At 37.3% G+C, this 22,300-nt stretch overlaps 1 protein-coding gene across 1 annotated transcript in view; it reads right to left on the bottom strand.

Moving 5' to 3' along the window:
* The window catches only part of CCDC152 (coiled-coil domain containing 152), a 53,022-nt gene that overhangs the window by 16,377 nt on the left and 14,345 nt on the right, over positions 1-22,300 (bottom strand). Inside the window, exons 4-5 of the mRNA XM_004422778.3 lie at positions 12,236-12,300; positions 9,046-9,148 (exon numbers count right to left, since the gene is read on the bottom strand). Coding sequence (XP_004422835.1) covers positions 9,046-9,148; positions 12,236-12,300 — 168 coding nt within the window. The remainder of the gene's footprint in view (positions 1-9,045; positions 9,149-12,235; positions 12,301-22,300) is intronic.

Here is a 22,300-nt window from a genome sequence, read left to right as displayed (position 1 = left end):
CAGAGAAGTCATCTGGTCCTGGACTTTTGTTTTTTGGAAGGTTTTGATTACTGTTTCAATCTCTTTACTTGTGATTTGTCTATTCAGATTCTCTATTTCTTCTTGATTCAGTTTTGGGAGATTGTATGAGTTTAAGAATTTGTCCGTTTCTTCTATATTGTCCAATTTGTTGGCATATAGTTTTTCATAGTATTGTCTTATAATCCTTTGTATTTCTGATATCCATTGTAATTTCTTTCTTTCAGTTCTAATTTTATTTATTTGAGCCTTCTCTCTTTTTTTCTTAGTGAGTCTGGCTAAGGGTTTGTCAATTTTGCTCATCTTCTCAAAGAACCAGCTCTTAGTTTCATTCTTCCTTTCTAATTTTTTTTAGTCTCTATTTTGTTCATTTCTGCTCTGATTTTCATTATTTCCTTCCTTCTCCTGACTTTGGGATTTGTTTGTTCTTCTTTTCCTAGTTCATTTAGGTATAGGGTAAGCTTGTTTATTTGAGATTTTTCTTATTTCTTGAGGTAGGCCTGTACTGCTATAACTTTCCCTCTTAGTACCACTTTTGCTGCATCCTGTAAGTTTTGGTATGTCATGTTTTCATTTTGTCACTAGGTATTTTTTGATTTCACCTTTAATTTCTTCATTGATCCAACAGTTGTTCAGTAGCATGTTGCTTAGTCTCTACATATTTGTGACTTCCCAAACTTTTTTCTTGTAGTTGATTTCTAGTTTCATAGCATTGTCATCAGAAAACATGCTTGATATATCAATCTACTTAAATTTGTTGAGGCTTGCCTTGTTTCTCATCATGTGGTCTATCTTTGAGAATGTTCCATGTGCACTTGAGAAGAATGCATATTCTGCTGTTTTTGGATGGAATATTCTATATATATCTATTAAGTCCATATGGTCATTTAAGGCCACCGTTTCCTTGTTGACTTTCTGTCTGGATGATCTATCCATTGACGTAAGTGGGGTGTTAACGTCCCCTACTATCATTATGTTTCTGTCAATTTCTTCCTTCAAGTCTACTCATGGTTGCTTTATATACTTTGGTGCTCCTGTGTTAGATGCAAATATACTCATATGTCTTATGTCTTCTTGGTGGAATGTCCCTTTCATCATTATATAATGGCCATCTTTGTCTCTCATTATCTTTTTTTTTTCTTTTTATATCTTTGTCTCATATAAGTTTGGCTACACCCACTTTCTTTTGCTTGCCATTTTCCTGGAGTATCATCTTCCATCCCTGCACTCTGAGCCTATGTTTGTCTTTAGAGCTGAGATGTGTTTCCTGGAGGCAGAAAATTGTTGGGTCTCATTTTTTAATCCATCCTGCCACTCTGTGTCTTTTGATTGATGAATTCAATCCATTTATGTTTAGAGTGATTATTGATATATGAGGGCTTAAAACTGCTATTTTATCTTTTGTTTTCCAGTTGTTCTATATTTCCATTGTTTCTTTTCCCTTATATTTCTGAGTGCCATTTCAGTTTGGTGTTTTTCAGTGATGGTTTTCTCAGTTTTCTCTTTATTTATGATTTGTGACTCTGCTCTGATTTTTTGTTTTGTGGTTACCATGAGTTTTGCACAAAAGATCTCATAGACAAGATAGTCCATTTTCTGATAGCCTCTCATCTCCATTGGCTTATGTGGGTTCCATCCTTTTCCTCTTCCCCTTCTACGTTTTTGTTTTCACAAATTATTATTTTTTGTGTTGTGAGTTTGTGACCAAATTGAAGTGGTTATAGTTATTTTTGGTGCTTTCTTTCCCTTTATCCTTTATTTTATAAATAAATGTTTGCTAACGTATTCTGATATAGAGCTGCAATTTTCTGATTTCATCTATTTATCTCCTTGCTGAAAGCTGTGTAAGCCTTTGCCTTTTTGTTTCAGGTAGGTGGGCTCCCTTTATCATTTCTTATAAGGTAGTTCTAGTGGCGATGAACACTCTCAGCTTTTGTTTGTCTGGGAATGCTTTTATTTCTCTGTCATATCTGAAGGATAATGGATCGAGTATTTTTGGCTGATAGTTTTTGTCTTTCAGTATTTTGAATATATCATTCCACTCTCTCCTAGCCTATAAAGTTTCTGCTGAGAAATCCACTGAAAGCCTAATGGGGGTTCCTTTGTAGGTTATTTTCTTCTCTCCTGCTGCCCTTAATATTTCTTCTTTGTCATTGACTTTTGACAGTTTTAATATTATATGCCTTAGAGAAGGTCTTTTTGCATTGAGGTAATTAGGAGTTCTTTTAGCTTCATGTACTTGAATGTCCAGTTCCTTCCCCACCCCAGATTTGAGAAGTTCTCAGCTATTATTTCTTTGAATAAGCTCTCTGCTCCTTTCTCCTTCACTTCTCCCTCTGGGATACCTATAATCTGTACATTATTTTTCCTAATTGAGCCAGATATTTCTCAAAGATTTTCTTCATTTTTTAAAAATCTTATTCTCTCTCCTCCTCTACCTGGATCTTTTCTAGGTTTCTATCTTTGAGCTCACTGATTCTCTCCTCCATAAGGTCTGCTCTATTTTTTATGCTTTCTACATTAATTTTTATCTCATTAATCGTGTTCTTCATATCCAGAATTTCTGTTTGGTTTTTTTTTTTTAGAGCTTTAATCTCTTTGGTGAAGTATTTCTTCTGTTCCTTAATTTTATTCCTGAGCTCATCAAACTGTCTGTCCAAGTTTTCTTATAACTCATTGTGTTTCTTTATGACAGCTATTCTGAATTCTCTGTCAGTCAGATTGTATTCTTCTATGACTTCAAGTTTTATTTCTGGAGAGCTGTCATTCTCCTTCTGTTCTGCTGAGTTAATATAGTTCTTGTTACTGTAGTCCAGTTCATCATGTTTGATGAATTGATCCTCTGCCAGCACATCTATGTAGTAACCACCTTTCTTATGTGGGTACAGCTTTGTTTACTTTGATTCTGAGCTGCTTCTGGTTTTATCTAAGAGCCTCCACTTTCCACCCTCCATTGCCTCTGCTAGAGGTGTCATCAATGCCCTCTTTGTGCTGCTTGTGACTCTGAGGTTGCTGGTGCCTTGCTGCTTTTGATGTCACTGCAGTCTCAGGTGCTGTCACCAGGGTTACCAGGCTGTGAGAACTTCTGCTGCTTCTGGGGTCTCCTGGGTCTTGTGTTCCCCCACTTGCTCTCTGCAGGATCTCCATGGGCTCAGGTGCTGCTGCCTTGTGTACCACCTGTGCTGCTGCTCTTAGGTTATCTGGCGGTGCTGGCAGTACCACTGCCAGAGGCACTGGGTTCGCAGGTGTCACTGTTGCTTTCAGGGCCTGGGTTCTTGCATGTAGCCCTGCCACGGTTAGAGCCTGTGTTGGGGGTGCCACCAGTGGGGGTTGGGTCAGGTTTTGCTGTGGTTCCTGAAGCCTCAGGTTGCAGGTGCAACCTGCCACTGCTGGGGGAGGAGTAGTGGCTAATAGGTGTTGTTGCTGGCCCTGCCATCACTGGTCACTGGCACTTGCTGGTGTGCTTTTTGAGAACCCAGGTCAGGGAACCCTGCTCCTGCCGGTGAAATCTGCGTTTTGGTTGCTGTCCCTACTGCTGGAGAGACCAGTGCCACTGCCAGGGGAGGAGGAGGGAGTGGGTTTACCAGCATCACTGGTGTCCTGAAGCCTCAGGATAAGTGTGCCACCCACTATCACCGAGGGGGGGACAGGGGCCACAGCTTCTGGTTGTCAGTGCTGGTGCACATGCTGGTGGTCTGTTCTAAAACTTCAGATCAGGATGCCTCATCCCTGCCAGGGAAATTTACACCTTGGATGTAGTCCCCACTGCTGGAAAGACCAGCACCACTGTCGGGGGAGGGGAAGACCAGGTTACCAATTTCACTGTGTCCAGAAGCCTCAGGATGTGTGCATCACATCACTGCTGGGGAGGGTGCAGGGGCCAACCCATGGATGCCGTGTTTGCCCTTGCAGCCTGTGGTCATTGGCATGCACATCAGTGTGAGGATCCACATGTTGGATTGCTGCCACTGGTGGAGAGGGAGAAGGCTGCTCCCCTAGTTCCACTGCCTCCTGGAGGTCCAGTCCACCCACCTTCAGATGTATAGATGCATGGATCATTCAGGCATTCTGGTCTGCTTTGCAGAGAGTCCTTTGTTGCTCACTGACTGGTTGTAACTTAGAAAGGAGAGACAAAGGGAGTGACTCACTCTGCCATGATGCTGAGGTCACTCTCCTGTGCTGTCCAACGTCTTTTCATGTGAATATACTTATTTGTTATAGTTTTCAGTTCCCCATTGAAATTCCCCATCAAGTCCTGTAATTCTTTGATTACATTAATCAAAGTTATTATAAATTCCATATTTGATAATGCCATTATCTGGATCATAATTGGATCTATATTTATTTCTGTTTTAAATTTTTATAATTGACCTTGTTTAAGTTGTTTTATTTTTAAAGTTATGTTTATTGAGGTATAATTTATATACATCAAAACCCCATTTGAAGTGTACAATTTGACGATTGTTGACAAACATATACAATCATCTAACCACCAACACAAGAAAGGAATAGAATTTTTTTATCACCTCAAAAAGAGACTTTGAGCCCCTTTGCAGTCAGTCCCTCTCCCTGTGTACTGGTAAACATTGATCTGATTTTTGTCACTATAATTTTCCCTTTTCTCAAATTGGCATATAAACAGTATCAAACAGTATGTGGCCTTTTGGGTCTGGCCTCTTTCATTTAGTATAATGCTTTTAAAATGATCACATTGTTGTATGTATCAGTAGTTTGTTCCTTTTTATTGCTGAGTAATTTCCCATTGTATGGATGTACCATAATTTATTTATCCATTCACCAGTTAATGGAGTTGCTTGATTCCAGTTTGGAACCATTATGAATTAAGTTGCAATAAACATTCACATGCAGGTCTTGGTGTGGATGTATATTTGCGTATATCTTGGGTAAATACCTAGAAGTGGGATTGCTGGGTCATATGGCATGTGTTGCGAGGTGGCCATGAAAATGAACCTCTCAGATCTCTGACTGCAGGAAGCCTAACTGATCACTTGCTCCAGCTGTGGCACACTGAGATCCATTACTGCATTTGAGCTGAGGCCATGCTTCCATGGGCTGCAACTAATGACAGGATGTGGCAGGGATACTAAAAGGGGCATTTCTGGGACATGTGGAACTCTTTTCACAGATGAATTTGGATCAAATCCCCATTGGTTTTGCCTAAACTTTCACAGAAGTGCATTGCAGTCTAAGACTCTCGTACCCATCTATCACTCCACAGGTGTTATACTGCATGTAAACTGACAGCTAACCTAGCTTTCTCTAGCTCCCTCACAATTTCCCCTCAAAAGCCCAACAAATCTCTCGAGTGTATAATCCCATCTTGGTGTCTCCTTTTTGGAGGTCCTGAGCTAGCACAAGAAAATAGGTATGACGGGGTTCTGAGACTGGCTCACTTACCACTTTGTGAGAAATGAGGAAGCCATCCTTAGTGGTATATGGAGTACTGGTAGTTTCTAGTACAGTCATGTGTCGCTTAATGACAGGGATACATTCCGAGAAATGCATCATTAGGCGATTTTGCCATTGTGTGAACATCACAGAGTGTACTTACACAAACCTAGATGGGATAGCCTACTACACACCTAGGCTACATGGTACTAATCTTATAGGACTACCATTGTATATGTGGTCTGTTGTTGACTGAAATGTTATTATGTGGTGTATGACTGTATACAATGGGGGTCTGATTGTATAAGATTTTACCAGAACCAATCTGGGGGAAATGTCCTGGTGGAGGGGAATGTCTTGCAAGTGTGATAATTCAGTCATTTGAAAGATGGAGGGAAACAATGCCCACAAAGACAGTTGAGTTGGCTAGTTAATGCTAAACTAAATTGACATCCTACTGAGGGATAATGAGAAACTGAGGGCTGTTAACAAGAAGTTAAAATTTAAAGAATAAATGTGAGAACTAGAGGGACTCTTTGGTAGCTGACAAACAAGGTCTCACTAACTCTAGTGGAAGAGCAGATACAGCTGAACAACAGAAAATCTAATCATTGAAGTTGAAGAACTCAGAGATGTTTAAATGCTCAGCCAAAACAGGTCTGCTATGTTAAAATCAGGGCCCTGGTTGAGAAGACCAAAGATCCTGAAAAATAGGATAGGAACATCTGAATGGGTGCCTCTGAGGATGCTGGCTTTGAGGACTCCCTAAATGCTTAGAATTTGCAGAGGTGACCTACTCTTTCCTAGTTAGAACAAACACTTCCCTCATGATGCAAGATGCTGCAGAGGTTCCTCTAAGAAGCTGCCCCTACCTCCTCTTTTCACTCCTAGACCAATAACTAGAGTTAAAGCCAAGTTAACTGTGGGAGTGCTGGGGCTGATAAGGGAGGAAAGTGTTTATACCCCAAGGAGCTGCAAGAATTAGCTAGGTTGTATTGGTAAGAGCCATGTGAGTACGCTTGAGAATGGACTTTGAGAGTGCTGGATAAAAGAAGATAGAAAGTAAGACCGGGTAAGCAAGAATTCATTGTCTTGAAGCTATTCTTTAGGGACAGGGGACATAACAACCTAGCAAGAACCCAGGAGATAGGAAAAACTCTCTGTCAGAGTGGCCTTAGAGATCTAGAGAAAGCAATGACCAAAGCTGAGTAAAGTGCAAATACCAAAGCTGTCCTGGCAGATAGTAGAGAAAGGCATAAGGGCTCTATGGAAAGTTGGCATGCTTGAGTGGATATGTTATGTGAGGCAAAAAAATCCATCAAAGGATTATGTTCTTCAGGAGGGTCCAAGAAGACACACTATTAATCAAGGCCACCAGGAAAGTGCTGGTGAGAGGCAAAGCAGCATCACCAAGTTCAATGGTCGCTCTCCTCTGCAAGCTAAGGCTGACAGTAGAGGAGGTAGTTATGTAGCTAGGTTCATTAACATCCATGGGGATGGTGCCCTACCCCCACCAAGTTATAGAAGCCAGATGATGGTGCTTAAATGCCAAAGCCAGGAGGCCACAATTATCATAATGACCAGGAAAGTCAGAGTGCAGCCAAAGGGGCTTGATCTTCAGAGAGTTGTAGAGGTAGTTAAGAGATAAGCAGCCAATGCTGCTTAACACCTACTGCCAAAAAAAGCAAGTATTGAGCAGCAGGAAACTAAGGGTACAAGCCCCAATTGAAAAATCATTATTTTTCGCTCAGTTCACAAACAAACTAAGTTTTAGATCTAGAACCTGTTGGCTGAAGATTCATGGTTAGGTCCCTAGGAGGAAGTACACTTCATCAATCCCTCTTCTAGGTTTCTCCTCAGGAAGAAAGGTCCACAAGAACCATAGAGGAGCTGCTACCTACTACCTGAACTCATGTGGAGAAATAGATGTGTGTAGTACAAGGAGTGGACTGTTATGGTCATGAAAATGCACCTTTCAGATCTCCAACTTCAGAAAGCATAATTGACTCATTGTCTTCATGACCATGGTTATGCTGAGACCATGATTCCCAGGAGCTGCTGCCAGCCAACAGCTGAACATGGCAGGAATGCTAAGGCAAACTTTTTTCTGCGAGTTGCAGAACTCATTTGATGGGCAACTTTACTGAAACTTTCTTATAAATGTGTCACAGTCTTAAGACTTCTCCTACCCAACATTCCTTCTTTCCTCCTCTTCTTCACAGAGGTTAGACCTGTATCATAGACTGACAGCTCCCCCAGTTCCCTCCCCATATGCCTTCACAAATGTTTTCCCCAACAAACCTCTTGAATGTCTAATCCTGACTTGGCATCTGCTTTTCAGAGGACCCAAAGAAATTGCAAAACTCTCTTTTAAAGTGGCTGTATAATTTTATAGTCCCATAAGTAATGTATGCGAGTTCTAATTGCTCCACATCCTCACCAACACTTGGTATTGATGGTTTTTAATATTTTAGCAGTGCTAAAAGGTACAAAGTGGTATCTCATTGTGGTTTTGATTTGCATCTCCTTACTACCCAACCGTGTTGAACGTATTTTCATGTGCTTATTTCCCATCTGTATATCTCTGGGGAAGTGTCTGTTAAAAAATTTTGCCCATTTCCTTGTTCGGTTGTTTGACTTATGATTGAGTTGTAAGAGTTTTTCATATATTTTGGATTTAAGTCCTTTATCAGCTATGCATTTGCAAGTATTATCTCCCAGCCTGTGGCCTGTCTTTTCATTTTCTTAACAGTATTGAAGGACAGAAGTTAATAATTTTGATAAAGTTCAATTTAGAATTTTTTCCTTTATTGTTTGTGTTTTTTGTTTTTTTCTAAGAAGTTGTGGCTAACTCAAGATCACAAAGATTATCTTCTCTGCTTTTTTCTAGCAGTTTTATGGATGTAGGCTTACATTCAGACCTAGCATCCACTTCAAGTTCATTTTTGCATATAGTGTATGTACATAAATATGGGTTCATTAAGAAAGGTTAATAGATTTATAAAACCAGTTAACCCTCAACATAAGTTTATGAGACCTGCTTTACTGAAGGAAGAAAATTTCATTGGTGAAATTATATTCAATATACTGAGTATATAAATATCAAAGTTATTAATTATACATTTTATATTAATTTTATAAGGACATTAACCATTTCATATTAAATATTAAGTGCAAACACCATGAATCCAATTTAGAAATATTATGATTTATATTACATAAATATATAGAAAGGGACAAAACCTAAATTAAAATGTGTCAAGGTGGGGGGCCGGCCCTGGCATAGTGGTTGAGTTTGGCACACTCTGCTTCCACAGCCCGGGTTCGCGGGTTTGGATCCCAGGTGCGGACCTACACCACTCAGCAGCCATGCTGAGACAGTGACCCACATACAAAATAGAGGAGGATTGACTCAGGGCTGATCTTCCTCAACCAAAAAAAAAAGAGGAAGATTGGTAACAGATGTTAGCTCAGGGTAAATCTTCCTCACATGCACAAAAAAATGCATTAAGGCAATGTTCATTCAAGAATATTGGCAATTACTGAAAAATGTTTATATACGCATTTAAATTGTTTTCTGACATCTTAGAATTCAGTAAATCAAAATTAAAAACTTACCTTTTTTCTGCATATCCTGATAAAGTTTCATTATTTCTATCTTATGTTTTTCCTCTTTGGTTTTCATTTCACTCATAAGTTTGGCAACATTATTCTTATATTCCTAAAGATTAAAATACGTTTTCATTCTTCAATTTAGATATGTGTACACAACTTTTGATCACTTAGAAAGGTAAAATTCTCAAAGTTTATATTAATTTTTGATATGTAATCATATCTAGAGGGGAAAGATATTGTCCATTGTTTGAATAATCAGCTTTAAGAAGGACGAATTTCTGGTCCAAGGAGATAGAGACATCTAGAGACAATGTCTTTATATCTTTGCTTCCTGAATACTCATCACCAGTGTTTACCATATCATAGGTGCTCAAAATATTTTGTTTAATTGTATGAATAAATGCCACGACAGAATTAAAATGTGTCCAAAAAAAGCCAAAGCTATATTTTAGAACCAACTTTAGGCACTGTTCGATAGCCAGAAAGCTTACCCCAATGTGAGATGAATCCCTTTGAATGTGGGCTGAACTTTTGTTTCTGAAAATTATATAAACATCCCTAATCCCCAGAAGGAGGGTAAGCACTACCCATGGTAAGGGTTAGCTTTATGAGAAGGAGGCTAAAGAAAGATGGATTTGGGACTTAAGAAGTGCTCAACAGCTGCCTGAGATTAGTTTTTTAGGTTGCTGAAGCATAGAAGTGATTTATTATGCTAATATGGAAACAGGCATTGAAAAAGATGCTGGAAGAGAAAGATCCCAAAGATAAAATTTACAAGTTACTCAGAGGTATGTTCCTACATAAAGAAACCACTCACAGGCCTAAGATGTAGGCAGGAGAAAAGGAAAGCAGAAGAATAAAAGTGAAGTAAGATAGTAAGAAAGAGACAATAATGAAGGCAAGAGGTCAAGAAAAGCCTCTAAATGCCAGAAAAGCAGGAACTTTGTTTTACTCACCATTGTATTCCCAACTTCTAGTGTATATCTCTCGATATATATTTGTTGAAAGAATGAGAGTGCTAACAAGAATTATTTAAGTCAGAGGTTCTTAGCCTAGTCAGTGAATGGGTTTTCAAGGGTCCATTAACTTCCTGAAATTGTATGCAAAATTAGACACATATATGTGTGCATGTGTACTTTTGAGTGTTTTTCTCAGAGAGGGTTCACAGCTTTTAATAGATATTCAGTGATATTGAGGAGGTAAAAAAAAAGGTCAATATCCACTGGCTTGGATGGCTATAATTTAAAATAAAGATACATTCCTCCAGGTTACATAAATTCAAGGAGATACTGTCTGGATTTCTACTTGGGCTACTTATCTTGCCAGGCAACTTGCAGGAATGGCCAAACCTATCCAACCATTGGCTTTGATTAAAGCTGGGCAAGTGAATATAGGGATGAATCTCATAAATTGCTATTTTTCATATGCATGTACGTAGATTTCTAGATGGACAACTACATAGTGGCTTTCATAAACTACTCCTGACTCAACTGCATGCACTAAACAGTTGCTGCACTGAGAAACCACAAGAGACAAATGTATGTATCTTTTCATTCCCCATTGACTTCGCCACCTGAAGATGCTACCACTAAAGTAGAATGCTTCCATTAATTTTGCAAGACCCAGGATTTTCACTCTAGCCTCCAGGCATGAAGTCAATTCTAATGTCCAGGCTGGGGCCAGGCTGTATCTCACTATGCTCCTCTCCCTCACTTTAGCCTGTGCTAGCCCCAAGGAATCTAATCCTTTTTTCTCTCTAAAGGGACAAAATCCCAACAAGTTATTCTACATTGCCTTCTTTTCATTTGCCTTCTGGGAATTTTAAATTCCAAGGGATAGCCTCTGGTTGTATTTTTTTGTTTAAATAAAACTTAAAGATTCTCTGTATACAAGCTACAAAACCTCTCCCAGTCCCTTAAATATGGCCATTAAGTACCTCCTGAGTTTGTTTCTAGAGAGTGTTTCTGAATACGTTTTGAATGCGCCTGGAGGTTTTGTACCAGAGAATCCTTGTTGGATTGACGTCGTCTTTAGTTTGCTTTGGACAGCATCTAATTAAGAAGTTTAGAATCTTGGGTTGTGGTGTTTTCTCTTTAATTTTCATCCCTCTGAAAATTCATATAGTATTCTAGACAAAGCAGTATTCTATGGCTTGACATTTTAGAAGAGAAAGGAGGCAAAAATTTCTCCCCTTTCTCCCTGCCCCAATTATACCCTGACTTCACCATCCATTGTTGAGCTCTAGAGGCAAGATATGGAAAGGACAGGAAAGAATAAAGGAAAGGAAAAATAAAAGATGAGATACATTCCAGAGATATTTAAATTATCTCAAAATCGGTGATGAGAAGCTAAATTTTCTAAGAGCACAGCCAGATGCTATTCATTACTTCTGAGTATTACCCAGAAGCCCCGGCAGGGCTTTAGAATTAGCTTGTGTTTCTTCAGAGGCTCTTCAAGTGAAGAACCAGATTGAATTTAGAGATGATCCTTCAAGTTGAAGTTCTAAGCCTGATACAGATCCAACTTGAGTTTTGGAAATCTTAGCTCTGCCAGGGTTTGACATATTGGCTCTTGGGAGATGAGAAAAAATTAGTGTAATAAACCTCCCAAAAGGCAGAGGGCTGGGAGCTGACATTTATTGGGCACCTTTTATGTTCTAGGCACTGTATTACATGTTCTATGATTGCTATCACTACACTGTTCCTATAGGAGAAACGAAAGAGTAGCAGAGGGTATGGTGGCCCTTGGGAGATAATTAAATGGTAATCCAAATAAAATGCTCCCTTCATTTGGATGGTGCAATAAAATTGCAATAGATTACTCAAGTCATAAAGATTAAAGACTCATTTACTTAACATTAAAAAAATTTAAAAGTGCTAATAGAGTATACTCTAGAGTAAACATTCTATTAACATAATTTAAAAATATGTGGAAAAATACTTGCATCTCTCTTTGGTGGAAAGAAAAAGTAATGCAAGTGATATACTAGTGCATTACAGTCTGCAAAAAGACTAGGGTCCTCAAAATCTGTATTTCTTTAAAAATTTTTATTTATTAAAAATTCTGGCACACACATATATAATTACTCTGCAAATTTTGGATGTCTTTATCAACGAAAACAACCACTTTTTTTTCTAATTTGAGAAGACTGCTCTATAGGGATTTGATTGAATAGAAAGATACATAAACTCACCTGTTCATGATATTTTAACTTTTCTTTCATAAGATCAGCATTTCTTTTTAGTTGTTCATTTTCACCTGTGTAAAAATCATCGAAAAGCATCCTAATACACAGCACTTTTCAATTAATATGGGAATATGTTTAACATTTCAAGTTTCCATTTGTGTGTGCATTCAACACATTCATACAGCATCTACTACACATCAGGCTCTGTGCATGACAGCTGAGAATGTTGAAACCAAAAAAAAATATTGCTCTTCAAAGAACTTACATCCTAGTAGTGAGACAACTGTGTAACTAGTTTTGATATGCTGTGATAACTGCTCTGTAATGGCAGTGTGTCTGAAATACTGTGGGGACCTGTGGAAGAAAAGCCTAAGTCAGCCTGAAGTCAGGAGAGGATTTACATGAGAGGCACCACTTGGGCTGAGACTTAAATTATAAGGCTTACTCCATGTTGGAGGAGGGCATCCCAGATACAGAAAGCTGCAAAGAAGACTTTGGGCTTGAGTGAGTACAGCACACTTGGGAAAATTTCAACTCAAGCACGGTGTTGGAGTGTAAACTGTGAGGAGGATGTGTTAAATAAGTTGGGGCCATGTCCTAACAGGAGGTGGACATATTCTATATGAATGACTTTGAATTTTATTTTTTAGGTTACAGAGTCATTAAAGAATTTTGAACAGTGAAGTGAAATAATTAGTTACATGTTAAAAAGATTATCTGCCAGTGTAGAGAATGGTAGGGTTTTGACCTTAGAGGAATAGATATCATTAAAGATAGATCAAGTAAGAAATAGGAGCCTAAATTAGGTCAGTGGAAGTAGGAGACAAAAGGAAAATGAAGATAACTATTTACAGGATAGAATTACCAGGAGACTTAGCGACTGACTGGATAGCAGAGGCAAAAGAGAAAGGGGAACCTTTGCCTTCTAGGTTTCTGGTTTAGGTAACAGAAAAATATTCATCAGTTTGGGAAAAATTAAAAGGGGAAGATTTTTAGGAGTGAAATGGTGAATCTAGATCTTTACCATGCTACATTTGAAATATTTAAGATATCCAGGGGAACATTTCTGGTAGGCTGAGAAACATTTAGAGGTACCCAAAGGAGGAATATCCTATAAAGGAGCCTGAGAAGAAGAAGTGTCCAGAGATGCAGGAGAGAGTGGTACTAAAAAAATAGAGGTGAAAGGTGTTACAGTCAATAGTCATAAATGCAATAAAAAGATCAAGTGAAAGAACTTTGAATCTGAAAACTATGGGAAATGCCCAATTGTTCTAAGTTGAAGACCACATGAAAGTGGGGAGATGGAGATAGTGAGCGCAGACTATTCCCTTGAAGTTTGATTGTAAAAGGAAAGAGTGAGGACAACTGAAGGGAATAAACTCAAAGTCAAGGAAATTTTGTCTTCTTGTTTGTTTAAAAGATGGGAGAGATCTGAGTTGTTTAAATGCTGAGAAGAATGGCCAATAGAAAGAGGGAAATGAAAGACAGAGAAAAGAAGGGAAAATCGAAGATACAGCATCCCAGAAGAGAGAGATGAGAGTTAAACCCAAGTGGAGAAATTAACTTCAGATAGGAAGAAGGATTTTCTTTTTTCTATGCTAAGGAGGAAGGAAATAAGCCTATGTCCAGATATGTGTATATTTGGAGGAGGTGTAGTGGGAAGAAGCGGTGGTAGATAACGAGAAATGAGGTAGTTTATGTCTGACAGCTTTCATTTTTTCTGTGAAATAGAAAGTAAAGTAACTTGAAAGAGAATGAAACAGATTTAAAGTTGCGGGCTTGAAGAGCAAAAAGTTTGAAAAGCCAGGATAAACTAAGGATATAGTTGAAACTGGGACTCATAAATTAATATGAGCCTGCATTGTATGATTTTTCACCAATAGTCTTCAGCAGCCTTAGCATTATAAGCAAAGCAAGTTTAAGATTGGATTGATCCATATCTGAGGATTAGTATAGGTGGTATTGCAGAACGGGTAAGAGAAACAAAACTACTGCCAAAAGAGAAGATGAGTGATATCCTAAGCTAGATATGTAAGCTAGAAAGGGAGGGAGGTTTTGTCCTACAGCAACATTATTGAGAACCATAGTTATATTTACTTAATGCCTTTTCATGTACTCACTCTTGTTAACTTCTAGGAGTTTTAAGGAAAAACAGACATACTCAGATCAGAAAGAGCCAATCCTGGTATATAGCATGTGGTGAGGGTTTGAAATAGAGCCAAAATCTGTACCTGAGCCAGACGTAAAAGGTGCCCAGAGATAAAATTAGGCCAGGAGTAGGCATGGAGCCAAGACTGTAATTGGAAACCAGTGTGAGATAGAGGCCAGGGCTTTAGTTCAGTGGCTAAGTGGGATCAGTGCCAAGGCTCAATGAGACCTAGACCTGGGTAACAGTAATTCCAAGTTCTGTATTATTTAGAATCAGTTCGTCAATATCCACAAAATAACTTGCTGGAATTTTGACTGGGATTACATTGAATCTATAGATCAAGTTGGGAAGAACTGACATCTTAACAATATTGAGTCTTCCAATCCATGAACATGAACTCTCTCTCTATTTATTTAGTTCTTCTTTGATTTACTTCATCAGTTTTGCAGTTTTCCTCATATAAGTCTTGTACATATTTAGTTAGATTTAGACTTAAGTATTTCATTTTGGGGGGTGCTAAGGTAAATAGCATTGTGTTTTTAATTTCAAACTCCACTCACTCATTGCTGGTACATAGGAAAGCAACTGACTTTTGTATATTAACCTTGTATACTGCAACCTTGCTATAATCGCTTATTAGTTCCAGGAGGTTTTTTTGTCAAATCTTTCAGATTTTCTACACAGATAATCATGTCATCTGTGAACAAAGACAGTTTATTTCTTCCTTCCTATTCTGTATGCCTTTTATTTCTTTTTCTTGTCTTATCGAATTAGCTAGGACTTCCAGTACAATATTGAAAAGGAGTGGTGAGAGAGGATATCCTTGCCTTGCTCCTGATCTTAGTGGGAAAGCTTCTTGTTTCTAACCATTAAATCTGATATTAGGGGCCGGCCTGGTGGTGCAAGCGGTTAAGTGCACGTGCTCCACTGCGACGGCCCGGGTTCAGATCCTGGGCACGCACCGACGCACTGCTTGTCAAGCCATGCTGTGGTGGCGTCCCATATAAAGTGGAGGAAGACGGGCATGGATGTTAGCCCTGGGCCGGTCTTCCTCAGCGAAAAGAGGAGGATTGGCAGATGTTAGCTCAGGGCCAATCTTCCTCACAAAATAAAATAAAATAAAATAAAAATGTCTTTTAAAAAATAAAATAAAATAAATAAATATGATATTAGCTGTAGTTTTTTGTAGATTTTTTTTGATCAAGTTGAGTAAGTTCCCTGTATTCCTAGTTTACTGAGTTTTGTTTTTGTTTTTTTTTTTTATCATGAATGGGTGTTGGATTTTGTCAAATGATTTTTCTTCATCTACTGATATGATCATGTGATTTTTCTTTTTTGGCACATTGGTGTGCTGGATTACATTAATTGATTTTCGAATGTTGAACCAGTCTTGCATACTTGAGATAAATATTACTTTGTTGTAGTATATAATAAGCCCACCAAAGGCATTCTTCATTTCTGTTACAGTATTTTTGATCTCTAGAATTTCTTTTTGGTTCTTTCTTAGGATTTCCATCTCTCTGCTTACATTACCTAACTGTTTTTGCATGCTGTTTACTTTATCCACTAGAGCCCTTAGCATATTAATCATAGTTGTTTTAAATTCCCAGTCTGATAATTCCAACATGTCTGCCACGTCAGATTCTGATGCTTGCCCTGTCTCTTCAAATTGTGTTTTTGAATTTTAGTAGGCCTTCTGATATTTTCTTGATAGCTAGACATGATGTGTCCTATGATCTAGAAATTCCATTCACAAGAGAAATGAAGATATATATTCACTCAAAGATTGTACATGGATGTTCCTAGCAGCTTTATTCACAATAGCCAAGAACTGGCAGTAACCCAAATGACCATTAACAGGTGAATGGATATTATGGTATATTCATACAATGGAATAAAAGGGAATGAATTACTGCTAGACTCAACAACAGGGATAAATCTCACAATCATTATCCTGAGGAGAAAAACCTAGATGCAAAAGAGAACAAACAGTATAATTCCATTTATATGAAGCTCTAGAATGGGCAAAGCTACTTTACAGTGAAAGAAATCAGTACATGTGGAGTAGGAGCAAAGATTTACTGTGAAGGTATGTGAGAGTTCTTTCTAAGGGTATGGAAATATTCTACATATCCATAGAGGACTGGGTTATATGAGTGTCTAAAATAGTCAAAACTCAATGTACTGTACACTTAAGATCTGTGCATTTCACAGTATACAAATTGTACTTCATTTAAAAAATAGTTTCCAAAAATTCCATCAGATTGTTAAAGCTAGTAATTATAGGACTCTATAGTTCAGGGAGAATGGGCACAATATAAATGGTCAATCATTATGTTTTCTCTTTGGTCTTGAGGCAGAGAGAGAGCTGGTCACAAATGGGGCAGGGTGGTTTTTTGTCTGTGCATTATTGAATTATTCTATGACAGATTAGCATTAATTTATCCAGAGGACTTTTATTCTACACTTAAATTTCAACTGGTTTTTAATCAGTTTAAATTCAGTGTGATATCAAACGGAAATCTTCCTGCCACACCCCTTCCCCATCAGTGCGTTCAGCAGTGCTATGTTGAATTTCCATTCATCTCTGAGTTGCCAATACACTAATGACATTTTGGGCAAATTAAAAAACTCTGCAGTTATTTCTATTACTAAACCTCCAAGTCAGTTTAAAACTCTGATTTTCTATTTCAAATTTGAAAGTTTTCATAATCCTTATCTCTGGCTAGATCTGTGGCTTGAAGGACTCAATGGAATTGGGGAAAGAGTCTTAGTTTTCTCTTTAATTGTTCTTCCTTGTCTAGCCCTTGGGGGTCTGGGGTCAGGGAATGGGGAGAGTTCTCTAGATAACTTCTGGAGTTCTGGTTCTCTCTCTGATGGCTGTGAATTGCTTCTACGGGCTAATATAATGGGGAGTCTAGATTCACCTCAACATTTGGTAACATGTTAGCAGCTCTCTTTAGAATGTGAGAATATTTTGCTTAAATTTTTTTTTAAATCTTGGGCCCTAGTTACCAGTTTCAGGTTAATAAAAAAGTCCCACTCAACACCCTACTATACTTTCCCTCCTCCTTAACATAACAGAGCCAAGAACTAGTGAAAACAACACAACAAATAATAAATGATTTTTGACATTATCTGAACAATGCTTTAGGAAGGTTTGTCTTGCAATAAGTATAGTAATGTTGAGAGGAGGGAGACCTTGGAAATGAAGTCCATTTATGAAACTATGGCAGAGGCATGGGTAAGAGGTAATGAGTATGTGTTTTGTGGGCAAAAATTGATAATGTTGGGGAGGAGGAGTAAAGAGTAACTGCAAAGTTTGGAGTCTTGGTAATTGGGAGAATAGAGGTATTTGGGGCAGAAAGAGAAAAGCCAGAACTATGTTTACTGGGGAAGATGATGAATGAATATCTATTAAATCACAGCATTAAAATGAAAGTAAAAATCTAAAATCAATTTGCTTTCAAAGATTATGATCAGACAGACAGGAAAGTGTTATATTTTAAAGAGTCGTATTTTAAAATACAGAGCTTAATCTTGACGGCTTCAGTTTTACAAAAATTTTATTGGTAAATTTGATATTTCCTTGAAGGGAAAGCACCAATAATTTGAAAACATTTTCAACTAAAATACTTATCTATAAAATATACTATTATCTTTAGAACAAAAGACTTGAGAAATGTTTTCTGCCCTGCATCCCCACCCCATTCTAAGGAGATTTTCAATCCATGGGGACACAATGAATGCATTAATAGTCATGTAATCTGAAAGTTTTCAAGGTAAAATGTATCTTGTTAGCAGAATGTGTATATTCTAGAATTAGGAAACTGGAGATTGTAGAGGATTTTGATCTCCATAACAACAACTGAGCTTTATTTTCTTTTATCATTCAGCTTTGTATGATTTTCAAGTCTAAGTTTTTGTCTTGTTTTGGTCATGATAATTAAGGGCTGGGAGATGCCTAAAAAGAGGTTGTGCTAACTAGGCAACAAATACCACTTGTACCTATTGGAAATGCTGAAGCATCCATCACTGAAAGATGAAAGAAATTTGATGTTTTCCAATTTATAAAAATATATTTGCTTGTTTTAGTAAGTGAAGCATCTGTAAAGGGAAGCTAATTATCTCTACACACCTCCACTACCCACTCACCTCCCTGAAGTTATCAATTTTAACAGCCTGGTCTGTATCCCTTCCCTACTTTTCTCCCAGCTTATACAATTATATATAAACATACCACATATTTGTACTGTTTTTATTTGTTTTTACCGATATAAAATTGTACTATACATATTATTTTGCAAAACTTATTTCTTAAAAATGGACATTCCTGGGGCCTGCCCGGTGGTGTAGTGGTTAAGTTCGCAGGCTCCGCTTCAGTGGCCTGGGGTTCACAGGTTCAAATCCAGAGCACAGATCCACGCACTGCTTATGAAGCCGTGGCAGTGTCCCATATAAAGTAGAGGAAGATGGGCATGGATGTTAGCCCAGGGCCAACCTTCCTCAGCAAAAAGAGAAGGATTGGCAACAGATGTTAGCTCAGGGCTAATCTTCCTCACACATACACAAAAAATGGACATTCCTTCAAGTCCATAATTTTTCTCTGCATGTGTGTACATACATTTTATAATTTTACATATATAGGATCACATCATACATGCTGAGATACTTTTAGGACACTTTTCCCTTCTCTCTTTTTTTCGTTTTCTTTCTGCCTTCTTCTTCTTCCTCTTTTTTCCCTTTCTTTCTACCCCCTGCACCCCCACACCCCTGGGGTAATTGTGTATCCTTCTGTGTCTCTCTCCATGCTCTTAACCTCTGGATCAAACATATGTATACACACATACACATGTCTATATTTTTATTCATATCTTTTGCCCATTAAAAAATTCTATTAATTCTGCTGGTCAATTTGTAGAGCTCTTCATATATTGTAGATATAAACTACATTGGTATTTGAAAACACTTTTTCAAATTAATTATTTGTTTTTTGACTTTTGTTTGAAAAAAAACATGCAAAGTTCTTTTTTCATTGTTGTTGTTCGTGCTTTTGTTGTGTTGTTGTTAAGAAAGTCTATTAGGTCTGTTTTGTCTTTATACAGCATTTGAGGTTCCCAGAGTGGTTAAGATATCCCACAGCTCTAGGTTGTACGCGTTGTATCCTGGATTTTCTTTTACGTTTTTATGATTCTTTTTTACACTAAAGTCTTTTATCCATCTGGAATTTATTTTTGATGTGGTGGGGAAAAGTTAACTTTCTTTTCTTCCAGATGGAATGCTAGTTGTACCAATACCATATGTTAAAATGCTATTCTTTTTCCAGTAAATTGAAATATTCCTTGTGTCATACATTATATTAACAAATATTGGGGCCTGTTTCTAGAGTCTAGTCCTCTATTCTTTCCGTGCATATATTCTTCAATTTCTATGCCAATACCATATTGATTTCATTACAACAGCTTTGGAGCATGTTATTATCTGGTAATGGAAGTCCCCCTCTCCCACATTCTTCTTATTTTTCATAGTTTTCTGGTTTGTTTCTTCTGTCAAATGAACTTTAAAATTACTTTATAGCATCTTCTCCCTCCCCAATTTAGTATTTTAATTAAAATTGTATTAAATGTGTATATTAGCTTCAGGAAAACTGAACTTTTAATGATGATAAATCTTCCCTCTGTCAGAAAAATTGATCAACTTATTTAAATGTTATACCACCTGCATATTATCTAGCTTTAGCACATCCATAATTATGCTAAATAGAACCATATAATTTATCTGTGAACTAAAGCCATCTACTGAAGAAATAGCTAACCTCCTTAATACTTTATATTACATTTCAGTTGGTTCTATGTTGACTTTCATCTGTAGCACAATCAATATATGATTATTGTTGTCACTGCTTTTTTTCATCATCCTACCAGATTCTACATTAAATTTTCAAATACATATTCCCACTTTGGCTACTTCCTCAAGTCATAAGGCTTTTGCTGCTTTGGCTGAAGTAGTTATAAGTTCAAATAGCATTTTGCATCAATGTAGAGTCCAGTGATATTTGACTTGATATTTGACAAGTAGTCTTTCTCTGACCCAGCCAAAATCCATTTTAATCTCTTGGACTCTAATAATTTTGCAACGTATTCTTCTAAAATTCATTATTCTCCTTTGGTACCCAACACCGAGGAAAGTCCTTAAGTGTGAATTGTCTTTAGATTCATTATACACTTACAGTGAGTTGGCTTTCTCTGGTATCATTGATAATTAGATTGCTCAGCTTTGTAATAATTTTATTCTATAATGATCCAGATATTTTTACATTAAAGGTTCTTACTTGGTTGCCTGAATAAAGGCTGTGTTGATTTAAATTGAGATTGTCCTCAAGTGGCATTTACTCAGATCCTATAAAAGTTTTTCTTTTAATAAACTGAGTGTTTTTAAAAAATCAGATATTGATAGTTATATAACTGATGAAATTATTTTTTGTCTTATTTTGCCTTTTCTAGAAAATCTAGAGTTAACTTTTGTGCTATATTAAAGCAACTACCCCTTAGGTTAGGCTTCTGATCAAAGTATCTACCCCACTCTCTTCCTACTCATTTGTAGGCAGGGACAGTTTTACAGGTGTGCAATCTGTGCCGTTACACAGGGCCCTGCACTCAGAAGGGTGCCATGTTTGGTTTAATACTCTGCCATCAATATCTTGAAATTATTAATAATTTTGTCTTTGAACTTATATTTGTAAGTAAATTCCATTGGGACAGTGGAGCATGCATGTGAGCACAGAAGATATGAGCAATATTCATGTCTACTGCTCCTTGCCTCCACTTTCATACACAGCATTTGCAATGCCCCATGAACACAGAATTCTTGTGGACTCATGATGTCTTGGGAGTTCAGCAAGACTCAAAGATTTGATAAGTACAAGTACAAGATAAGCATGTTCCAATTACAACTAAGTAAGCTAGAACCCTGACAGATCTGAGAGACCACACTGTCACCTTGAACTAGAACTTACTTCAAATGCAAAAAGAAAGCAATGGTATTCTAGGAAACATGAAATCAAACAACTCTATCATATCCTTTCTTGCTTCCGTTACTTCCCTCCATTCGCTAACCAATTATGCTAAAAATGATGACATAGAAGGAACGGGAAAGACAGGAAATTCACAATTCCTTTCCCTTTCGGTCCTTCTTTATTCACCAGTAAGCTAAAGTAGAGAGTGTTGACAGAATGTGCACGTACCAAGATGTAAAATGAATAAAAAATGGTTGTGGTAGTTTTGTGTAGCATTTCCACTATTCTGGTAATAATGAAATAGATATGCATGTACAAATTATGAAGTATTAATTGTGTACTTTTGTGATTCTGCATATAAGTTAAATGCTCTTATCTTTGCATTTAAAACTGGTTTGCACAATATAAAGATGAGTGGTAAAATTCATGCTCATAATTCAAATTTTTAATTTTGTTTTTTACTTACAGCAACATTAAAAAACAAATAAAAAAGCCCTCACAAGTTGAGGGAGACCATAGAAGAAAGGAAAAAGCTTTATATTTTAGAAGCTTTAACGTTACTTTCTTTCCTGTTTTTTGAACATGGGGCCCCACATTTTCATTTTGCACTGGGCCTTGCAAATTATGTAGCTCACCTTGTTTATAGGTTTTGTTCTTTAGCTTCCTTTTAATGCTCCTTTAACAAATCTCTTTTAGAAGGGGTAATTTTTAAATAATGAAGATTCTGAAGTACATACTGGTAACAGATCATTTCCCCATACATAAGATGCTTATATAAATATAGCAGTCTTCCAAGGGTATACTAGAAGCTAACATGTCAAATTATTGTAAGGAAATCTTTTTAACAATTATTTTGAAAGAAGTATTTCTACATTTTTCAAACTACTTTTAATTTAAGCAATACTTT

The sequence above is a fragment of the Ceratotherium simum genome, chromosome 18 (assembly GCF_057802395.1).
Source record: "Ceratotherium simum simum isolate JZ-2026a chromosome 18, ASM5780239v1, whole genome shotgun sequence".
Lineage (NCBI taxonomy): Eukaryota > Metazoa > Chordata > Mammalia > Perissodactyla > Rhinocerotidae > Ceratotherium > Ceratotherium simum.
Note: the sequence above shows the minus strand (reverse complement) of the source record. Positions and strands in the feature narration are given on the sequence as shown.